Raw genomic sequence first — 11,031 nt, 5'->3', positions numbered from 1 at the left:
ATTTGTCTCCAAATTAAGAAGTGCCCACAGATGATTCCTGTGTAAGAGCAGAACCTGTGGTTTGGTGCTGCTCATTTTTCCGATCCTGTTTATGTTTCCATATTAATGGAACATACTAACCACCATTATTGAGGAATTAAACATTATTCCAATTTACAGTCATAGATGTGTCCTTATCATTTGATTTTTAGCTATACTTTATAAACAATTTCCAGTTGTTACTTGGCTTATCTGGCATGTAGGACCATCATATCTCAGGTCTCCTCACTAAAGACTAATGGGGACGTGAAGTTTTGAGTACTATGAGTAAAGAGACAGCATATCTCACCTAATTGTTTCCCAACTATACAATGACTCAGTTTTCAAATTCTCTTAAAACTAGGTCACACTTTTGATTTTGTTGTTTCTCTTGCTAGTAAGTTCATAAATGTTGACATATGCTCAATATCAATCTGTTTTATAAATTTGTCCTTTGCGGGGCGCCTGGGTGGCTCAGTGGGTTAAAGCCTCTGCCTTAGGCTCAGGTCATGGTCCCAGAGTCCTGGGATCGAGCCCCGCAACGGGCTCTCTGCTCAGCGGGGAGCCTGCTTCCTCCTCTCTCTCTGCCTGCCTCTCTGCCTACTTGTAATCTCTGCCTGTCAAATAAATAAATAAAATCTTTAAAAAAAATGTGTCCTTTACCACACTTCTGTGCTTAAAAACCCAAGTCCTTTTCATGGTTTACTAGACTCCTCTCCACCAGTCCCCACCTGCATCCCAATGATAACAGCTGTACCCACCTTTTTCCTACCCTGAGAACACCCCAATTTCTCTAACCTCGTCCATCAACCTTTGTTGAGAGGAATGTGCTCCACTGTTTTGCTAAGCTAACTCCAATTCATCACCTCTTCAGTGAAGCCTCCCTGATCACCCAGATCAGGTAACTTCCCCTTCCGGGTGGATCCACAGTCCTTGCCCGTTACAGCACCTGTCAACCTCGCCCTTATTCAGTGCCCACCTTTTCAACCACACCAAGAGCTCCATGAGAGCAGGTCTTGTGGATGCCTTGGGTACTTTGGATACCTATCTTCTGGTACTATGCCTGGCCCAAAGGTAGTGCCTGTTTCACTTAGGGATCTTTGCTGGCAAGCAACCAAAAAGGAGTTTGAGAAAAACTCTTTTGTAGAGCCCATAGACTCCACAGGAGTTGGTTGTGAGAGCAGAAGCAGCCCTACAGTCTCACTCCGCTGTCAGTGCCCTCCAGCCAAGGACTAGCAGGAATACACTTTATAATGTTATTACTTATCGCATCAAGGGAGAATGCATATTGTGGGAAATGATAGGCCTTCTCAATAAGAGGGTGTTAGGAAGGATTTACTGTAGGATTTGTGTTGTAATAGGTGATTTTAGGGAGGGTTCAAGAAATTGAGGGGTTTGCTCTGGATTAGATGCCATCAGGCAGTGTGAATAATTCTGTGATTGGGCATTTTTTTAAAGATAGGTTTATTTATTTATTTATTATTTATTTATTTTAGAGAAAGAGTGCATGAGCAGGGGGAGGGGCAGAGAGAGAGGAAGAGAATTTCAAGCAAACTCTCTGCTGAATGTGGAGTCCAATGCAATGCCCAATCTCACGACCCTGAGATTATGACCAGAGCCAAAATAAAGAGTTGGCCACTTAACCAACTCAGCCACCCAGGTACCCCTATAATTGGGTATCTTAACTTTTTTTTTTTTAAGATTTTATTTATTTATTTGACAGAGAGAAATCACAAGTAGATGGAGAGGCAGGCAGAGAGAGAGGGAAGCAGGCTCCCTGCTGAGCAGAGAGCCCGATGTGGGACTCGATCCCAGGACCCTGAGATCATGACCTGAGCCGAAGGCAGCGGCTTAACCCACTGAGCCACCCAGGCGCCCCTATAATTGGGTATCTTAATAATCTTATCTACAAGGCAGAAGGAATAAAGCGGGGCTAAAGCTGTAATTGGTAAAGAAATAGCAGTCACACATATTAGCAGTCACACATATTAGTCACACATATTAGAAGAAGGGGAATTTGGTGATTTTTGTGGTTTCAATAATGTTCATGTTTTTGTCTTTGTTCAGATGGGATTAAAGAGTAGTCTTGTTTTTGTCTTGATTATCACAGAGTGGTTTTGTCTGATGTTGATAATCTATGAAATTGTTTATACTGAGCAGGAGAATACCAAGACCCAACTGTGAGTGTCAAGGCATCTCCTAGAAATACCAAGTCTTAATAGTTCCTAGCTGTCATGGGCTGCTTTTCTTTCTCTTTTTCTCACCAACTTCCTTTCCCCACCTTGAATCTCTGATTTTGATATTTAGAGCCCTGGCAGAGAAAGCCTCGTTGGCTAAGCTTAGGTCACACCTCCATTCCTTGACTCTCCTGGATCTAGGAGAGAGTATCAGATATAAGCTGGGGTAACATTAAGCCAGAATACACCATGTGAGATACTGGGTTCTTAAAATAGAGAAATACATCCCAAATGGTTGGCAAGTAGGTGATGCCCCTCTCCTGGGATGCTCAGGAACACTTATAATGCAGCTATTAAAGGGCTAAGGCCTGGCCCATCCAATTGGCTGATGCCCTTTCCTACTCCACTATTCAATATTTTGAATATAACCTTTGGGTGAAAGACAGTCTTCAGGGTAGCATTTATTCCTCTACCAATCCTGAGATGGGAAAAGTAACCCCCAACAGAAAACCAGAATACTGTGAACAAAGAGGAAGGAATGCTGGGTGTTCAAACAAGAATACACATGTTCAATACAGTGTTCATTAATTAATGTTTGGTAGTGGATAGGCAGATGGACACATGGAGGAAAGTATCTGATGGGAAGAAAGAAATCATATAAACTGCAAGTTACATCACCCCATCACATAAGGAGAAATGTAATCTCTTCCCTCCAGAGGATGGGATATCTAAAACAAATTCTTCCTTTTAATTCCCTTCTGGGCAGTTTCCCAACGCTGTCCTTACCTGCACTAAGGGCATGTTAGCCAGCTCTGGTGCCAGGTTCAGGGTGGAACGGAGGCTGAGGCTCCTTTGTGAGGTAGCTTCAGTGACAGGAGTGCTGTGAGGCAGGGGCTACCTCATCCCAAACTGGCTGAGTCAGTCACACCAGTCCTGCCCTCCAACTCCCTAACACCACCTGCTCACCTACGCTTTGTCATGTTGCTGCCACTGCTGGGAGCCTGTGCTGTGGTGGGGCCATTCCAGGGCCCTGAGTGGGAGCCAGTGCGGGGCCTGCTCTCTGAGGATCGCAGCTGCAGGGACCCTCGGTGCTGTGGCAACCTGCTTGTGCTCTGCCTCTTTCTGATCTGGCAGGTCCAGCACTATTGGCACCAGGTCACAAGGACCCACCCCAGCACACGGAAGGTCATCAAGGTGAGGGGACCCCACACACCTCCTTCCCTTGGCACCAAGATTGTCTCATTCACTTGTTATGAGGACCCTGTTCTATGTCCTATACCAGAGATAAATCACAAGGAGGAGCTCAAGACTGGTCATGGAGAACATTACCAGACCCCAAAACCCACCAGTCACCCTGGTCTCTTTCCCTCATTCCACACATTCAGTCCATCTACAAGTCCTATGGGCTCTACTTGCAAACCACATCTCAAATCTGATCACTTCTAGAAAACTCACTGCTGCCCCCTGGGCAAACCTTCCCTCATAGCTCCCCTACACTATATGTAGCACTGTCTTCGGTTCCTGTGGCCTCTCTCATCCAAGCCCAGACGATATTCCACTCAGCCAACAGGATTATCTTCTTTCTTTTCTTTTTGTTCTCTTCTCTTCTCTTCTCTTCTCTTCTCTTCTCTTTCTTTCTTTCTTTCTCCCTTAAAATTTTAATTCAGGGATAATACATGTACATAGACCACATGTCTATAGATCAATGAATTTTCACAAACTGAATACATCCATGTACAGCATCAAGCCCAGAAACTTGCAGTCACAACTATGCTGATTCCTAATAACATGGACTAGTTTTGCCTGTGTGATGATGCCGTATGGTAGGTATTCCTTTGCACCTGACTTAAAATCATGCTTATGAGCAAGAACCAACTTTTCAAAATAAATCATACCACTTTGCCCCTCAAAACCCTGCAACAGCTCCTACAGATACACTCCCTGTCAACTCAGAAAAAAAAATTCAAATTCCTAACCTTAAGTCAAAGGCCCAGCATGATCTGTCCTACATTTCTCTCTGACCCCAACTCCCAGCACACTTTTCATTACCTGTTCCATTCTGGGCATAGGGCCCCTTGATGTTCTTATACACATGACTTTGTTATGATCTCAGGACCTTTGCACTAACATCTTGCCTATCATTTCATTCAGGTTTCCGGTCAAATGTCACCTCTTCTGAGAGGCCTTCTAGGACCAGTCTGTCTAAGGGAACTAGTCCCATACCCAGTCTACTTTTATTTCCACCAGAACATTTTTCAATACCTAACATGTTGTATACTTGGTTATTGTGTCTTCCATGTCTGGAAGATAGCTCCCAATAAGGACTTTAGTCTTGTTCATGCTGGTAACCCCAGCATCTAGAATAGTGCCTGATCTGGAGTAAATTCTTTGTCTTTCTTAAATGAATGCCCTAAGGGAAGCGATTCCCTCTTTTCTGAGTCCAGTGTCCTCATCTGGATAATGGACATTGTAATTCTGATCTGTGAGAATTAGATGAGACAATATGTGAGCAAAGATTTTACTTCTTCATTCTAAACTACAGGTGACACAGCAGAAGTGGACAGTGCCCTCCGTGAGACATGACACTCACTTCAGGATGACCCCTGAATTCTTCTTCAGTCCTGAAAATTTCAATGACCTGGATGCTTATGTCCAACAATGGGTACAAAAGAAGAGACAGGAATACCGAAGGGGCCTCCAGGTATCACGGACCCAACACCTGCTCTCTTGGCAACACCCATTTCAGGGCCCACCTCAGGATTTCCACACACCTATTGAGCCCTTCTTTTGCACCACTTCCCTTTCAAGCACCTGTATGCTCCTCCAGGACAGTTCTCAGGAAGCACGGCAGGTACCCTGGTGTCTCAGTGATGAGCGGACTCACCTGATATGCAAGTCACTATCCCCTGCCCTTGACCGGTACCAAAGGATGGAGCAGCTGCTGGTCCACTCCCAGGAAGAGTTGGTGTCACTGGAGCGTGTTGTCAGCCTGAGATCTCACCTCACATCCAGGATTTTAGCTACCTCTCTTTCAAATCTCCCTTCATCTCAGAGGCTACAGTTCTGCTCCAGAGACTTCTTGCCTGATCCTTCCATCCAACAAGTGAGAATGTCCACCTGGAAGTCCTGGAGATGCCCACAAAAGGCCCGGGTACCAGGGAGGGAAAACCAGATGCTAGGCAGGGAGGCTCTAGGGTGGGTGAACCAGACAGAGAGCAGTGGGGAGGATGCTTGGGAGATTCAGGTAACTGGAAGGCAACTTCCGGTGAATTTTGAGATGGAGGATGGTGCAGAGACTAAGTTCCTGGCATGGAGCAGTCGAAAACTAGTAATAAGTAAAACCGATGGAAATATCCTGACATCAGGGTCAAAGAACCAGCACGAGATGGGAATTGAGAAGAGAGCCGAAATTCAGGAACTAGGGAATAGAAATGAGAGGGAGGCTGAAGGTGAGAATCCTCCTGGAATCCAGGCACATATAGCAGAGCACCAGGAACAGTTAAGATGTAAAACTGATGCAGAGACTCAGATACCAGAATGGGGGAATCAAGAGAAGAGTAGAGATGAGGATGCTGTAGTCACCCAGGCACTTGAGAAGAACAAGAAAGAGGCCAGAGGAGAGGATGAAGGAGAGACCAAGGCCCAAGAATTGGAGAAGCAGGACCAGAGTGGAAGTGAGGATAGTGAGGAAAGCCAGCTGTCAGGATGGGGAAAACAAGACGAGATGCAAGATGATACTAGCATAGAAATTCAGGCACAGGAGAGGAGAGACAAGGCCCAGGCTGGAGGTGAGAATGATGTGCAAACCCAGGTACTGGGGAGGGAGAACCTGGGAGAAGTAACACAAGAGAAAGGTGTGGAGACCCAGGTCCTGGGGTGGGAAAAACAGGAATGTGCTAGACGTGAGAATGTTATAGGGACTCAGACCCCAGGGTGGGGAAAGAAGGATCAGAGTGGAAGTGAGAAATCTGAGAAGATCCAAGCATCTAAGGAAGAGATTTGGAAACAACTAAGACACGAACTTCTAGTGGGGTGGAGAAACCAAGGCCCGAGAAGGGGGGAGGATGCTGGAGAGACCCAGATCTCTAGAAGGAAGAACTTCAGGGAGATAAGAGAGGAGGACTGGGTGGTGATCCGGGCACCCTGGTGGGGAAACAAGAGACTAGTAGCAAGTAAAATTGACAAAAACTTTGAGATACAATATTGGGGGCATCTGGACCAGAGTGGAAGTGAAATATACAGAGAATGCAAGATACCATGTTGGGGGAATCAGATTGGAGGTGAATTTAGGGCCAAAACTCAGGCAACAGAGAAGAGAGATCAGAGAAAAGATGGAGAAGAAGATGGTACAAATGCCTTGGCTCCTGAAGCAGAGGACCAAGGACAATTAAGACATGAAACTCTTGTAGACACCCATCCACCAGAGAGGAGGAACGAGGAGCAGTTTGGAGATGATAATAGAATAGACATTCAGGCACTAGGGAAGAGAAATCTGACAGGGGTTAAAGGTGAAGTTGGTAAAGAGACCCAGGAACTTGGGGAAGAAAACCAGGGTCAGTCAAGCAGTAAAATTAATAGCAAGATTCATACATCTGAGTGTAAGAATCAGGAATACATTAGAGGCAAAGATGGTGCAAACACCCAGGCATCTGAGCCTGAAAAGAGGAGAGAATTAATAAGTAAAGTTGATGGAGAAACTCATTCAGCAGAATGGAAGACAGAGGAGCAGGTTGGAGATGAGAATGGTACAGGAATTCAAGCTCCAATAACGACAAGCCAGAGAGAAGCTGTAGTTGAAAATGATACAGAGACCTGGGAACATGCAGAAGAAGACCAGAGCCAGGTAAAAGGTGTTATTGATAGAAAGATCCATTTTTCAGAGTGGAAGAACCAGGAGCAGACAGGAGGTAAGAATGGAAGAAGAATTCAGGCTGGAAGTGAGGATGCTGTAGAGATCCAGAGGCCTGAGAGAGAGAGCCAGCAACAGTTAGATGGTGGAACTGGGGAGAGTCACTCACCAAGGAGGAGCAATTGGGAGCAGAGGGGAAAGGAGGAGGAAAATCAGACATTGGGGAAGAGACGTCAGAGAGAAGCTAGGAGTGAGGGTAGTGGAAAGACCCAAGGACTTAGTGGAGGTTCCGGGAGACTGATAGAAAGCAAAGCTAATGAAAAGAGCTGTTCATCAGAGTGGACGAACCAGGAGCAGGCGGGAGGTGAGAATGGTGCAGACACTGAAATACACGGGAAGAGAAACCTGAGAGAGACCACAGGTGATGAGGGTACAGAGGCCCAGGCTCCAGGGGGAGATTACCAGGGACAGGTAAGAAGTGAAGTAGATGGAGAGATCCAGATACAAGAGCTGGGGAACCAGGACAAGGACAGAGATGAGGACGCTGCAGAAATCCAAGATGCTGGGAGCCGGACAGAGTGCAGAGCTGAGGAGGCTGGAGGACCTCACATTCCAAAAGGAGGAAACGAGAAGCAGGTCAGAGGAAAAGATGCTGCTAAAGACAATCTCCCAGTTGACTCTTCTGGGGGCGAGGGGCCTGGATATGAGGCCATGGAACAGCAACAGGCAGTGGCTTCTGCTCCCTGTCCTGAGCTGAAGCTTCTCCCGAGCTGCAGTCAACTCTCCCTGCATGCCAGTGTGGAGGGAGAGCATATGGTCAGCCAGAGCATGGCCTCTGCCAAGAAGCACAGAATGAGGGTCAGGCTAGCCTCCCAACAGGCCCCACCTGAAGCCCTGAAAAGCCGACGAAAGGATAAAAGGGTGGATCCAGGGAGGACTTCTGGCTGGATGCGGCAGCTCCAGAACTTACATTCTGGAGAACTTCTGGCTGCTCCCCTGGGCCTGCCCTCTGCCCGCCCCTCTGTCTCATGTCGCCAAGCCTCCCAAGCTGCCGCAGCTCTGGTGGGTGCTCCCACTGTCCTCACTGTTTCCCCCAAGTGGCCAGTCCTCAAAAAGAGCCAACAGCTCCTCTTGGAGTCCCTCATGCGACGGAAGATTGCACACCTGAGGTGGGGCCTCCCCAAGCGGATCCTGGAGTCCCATTTGCTTTTTAACAAGTTGGGACCATGCCCGCTACCCCGTGCTGGGATGAGGCTCCCTGGATTGTACACAGCCCATGAGCTCCAACGACAGCAGGGAATGCACTGTGAGGCCCAGGGCTGCAAGCCAGGCCTCAAGTCAACTGAGAGATCCCAGAGAGTTCAGACCCCAGAAAGAAAAAGCTCAAAACTTCCTACTCGGGCCAGGGCTCTAGAGAAATGTGGGTCACATGGATGTGAGTCCATGGGCATTTCCATCCATTCTGAGAAGCCTGGGAGAGTCAGGCCACCAGGAGGCACTAGAGAACCATGGGACATCCCGGAAAAGGCTCCTAGAGCCAAGGCTGCTGCCACTTACAGGAACTCCAGGCCCGCAGCACAGTCTAGGAGCTGGTGTGGTCAAGAGCCTTCCAGTGAGAACAACAGGGACAGGAAAGTGGTCAGGCCAGGAGTCTCCCAGACGGCAGAGATGGCTCCCTGCAAAGTAAGGACCTCATATTCCACGGCAGGCCATGATGCCTGGAGGAAGGAGCGCATACCCCAGGAGGCCCCTGAGCCCCCCAGACTTAAATGTCAGCAGCCCACACATGGGAGAAGAGAAAGCCTGGAGGCGGCAGAGGGCAGAGGGGCTGGGCAGCAGCCTTCCTTCCATTTCACAAATACCTCCAACTTCAAATGTTATTTCCACTCTGCTGCAGCAAGGTTGAGCACGACCCTTTTAAAAAAGATATCCTGGTCCCCACACCAGGCCAAGCCTCAGCACTCAGCCCCCAACCTGAGTCTACGGGATCCTGATCCTACCCTGCTTTCCAAAGTGAGTGACCACCATACAAGGAAGGACAGCCCTGGAGTCTATATTTCTTTGAAGACAGACCTTCAGCCACCAAGTCATTCCTGTGCTGAGGCTGTTCTTCCCAAGACAAAGTGCTTCCACGGTCAGGGGGAACCTGAGAACCTACATGGATCCCTGAAGAATCCATCAGCCCCTCAAAAGTTTGGTTTAATGAAGCATTTGAGATGTTTTCTGCTCCAGCATGGCTTTAGAAAGTAGGCTGCGGGCCTAGGGTCCTCAGGACACATAAGAGAAGGCATGAGTTGTCTGCTCACCCTCAAAACTTCTAATAAAATTGGTTATTTGGGCCCTGTGGGGTTCTGCTATTTCTGGCACATGTTTTCTGAGTGTCCCCTTTTGGAGGCTGGGATACTTCGTAGGTGGAGTAGAAGCCAGTGTACTCTGTGGTACTGAAGGTTTGGGGAATGTGGGTCAACCCAATGTTGTCGTCATCTAAACACATTCCTTTCCCTAGCTCCTTACAGTAGGGTATACTGAGGTTTCTATCATGGCTCTGTCCTGCCCTGGTCCAGGCTAATTCTGATTGAGGTGGGGTGCTCACACTCTTTGTGGGAGGGGGGTTGCTCTGCACTGGACACTGATATGCAAGTCTTTTGGTCACAAGGAAGGTAACTGATTATGGCGCATTCCCCCAGCTGGAACTCTGCTGCCCAGGAATACATTTCATGGAAAAGCCATGCCCCCCTCTATTTCTCAAGCGCTGTCAACCATAATTACTTGTTGCCTTGCTTGTCTCACCAATGGGACAACCTGGTGATTATTTGTTTTAATCAAGCCTGAAGCTTCTGAGCCGAAAGACATGTCTTATGATCCTTCTACAGACAGCTTCAACATGTGGAAGTAGATCCTATATCCTATATCCATGAAAGCTGGAGTTGGGAATTTAATCCAGGTTTTCTCCTTCCCTCTCCTTTACCCTCCCTCCCTTCTTTTTTCTCCCTTCTTTTCTTACCTTTTGTTTAGTTTTCCTATTCATTGTAAAACCCATACATGCTCATTGAAGGAAGTTTAAAAAATTCAGAAAAGGAAAAATAATCCATAATCTTATTACCCAGTTACTGTATTGATGGTTTTCTTGCTACACATTGCTACCTGGAAGTTGTTTCTTATAGCAATTCATGCCTGCCTCTACTACAGCACTTACACTGTGAGTTTGAAATCAAGATGTCAGAAGGCCCTCCAAAGGCCTTGAGGGCAATCAGTTCTTGCTTCTTTCCAGTTTCTGGTGGTTGTAGGTATTGGCTGGTTTGCTGCCTCTGTGGTCACACTGCCTCTTCCTTTTACTCTGTGGGTCTCTTCTCAAGACACTTGTCATTGGATTTAGGGCCCACTCTATACTCCAGGATGATCTCTCAAGATCCTTGACTTAATCACAACTGTGAAGATACTTTTCCAAACAAGGCAACATTTACAAATTCTGAGGATTAGGGTGTTTCATAAATCATCTCTAGCTGCTATAACAAAAATACTACAGACTGGGTGGTTTAAACAACAGAAATGTATTTTCTCACAACTCTGGAGGCTGGAAGTCCAAGATCAAGGTTCTGGTTGACTCAGTTTCTGGTAAGAATTTTCTTCCTGATTTACAGATGGTTGCTTTCTCACTGCGTCTTCACATGGCCGTTCCTTGGCACATGTAAACTGAAAGAGGTGAGAGAGCTTTCTCTCTCTTTTAAAAGAAAAATTTTATTTTTAAGTAATCTTTACACCCAACGTGGGGCTCGAACTCACAGCCCTGAGACCAAAGTTCACATGCTCTAATGACTGAGACAGCCGGGTGCCCCTCTCCCTCTTCTTATAAGGTCACCAATTCCGTGGGACCAGCGTCCCACCCTTACAATGTCTTTTAACTTTAAATACCTCTTTAAGGCTCTCTTTCCAAATACAGTCACATGGGGGGTTAGGGCTTCAACATCTGAATTTGGAGGATACAAT

At 47.0% G+C, this 11,031-nt stretch overlaps 1 protein-coding gene across 1 annotated transcript; it reads left to right on the top strand.

The window, feature by feature from the left end:
* Positions 1 to 5,472: 5,472 nt before the first annotated feature.
* On the top strand, positions 5,473 to 9,940 carry LOC132020227 (uncharacterized protein DDB_G0290685-like). Its single transcript, XM_059404440.1, has 3 exons — positions 5,473 to 6,360; positions 6,418 to 8,479; positions 9,918 to 9,940. The coding sequence occupies exons 1-3, from the start codon at positions 5,473 to 5,475 to the stop codon at positions 9,938 to 9,940; spliced, it is 2,973 nt and encodes a 990-aa protein (XP_059260423.1).
* The last annotated feature ends 1,091 nt before the right edge of the window (positions 9,941 to 11,031 follow it).

Source organism: Mustela nigripes, chromosome 6 (genome assembly GCF_022355385.1).
Source record: "Mustela nigripes isolate SB6536 chromosome 6, MUSNIG.SB6536, whole genome shotgun sequence".
In the NCBI taxonomy this organism is placed as follows: Eukaryota; Metazoa; Chordata; class Mammalia; order Carnivora; family Mustelidae; genus Mustela; species Mustela nigripes.
Note: the sequence above shows the minus strand (reverse complement) of the source record. Positions and strands in the feature narration are given on the sequence as shown.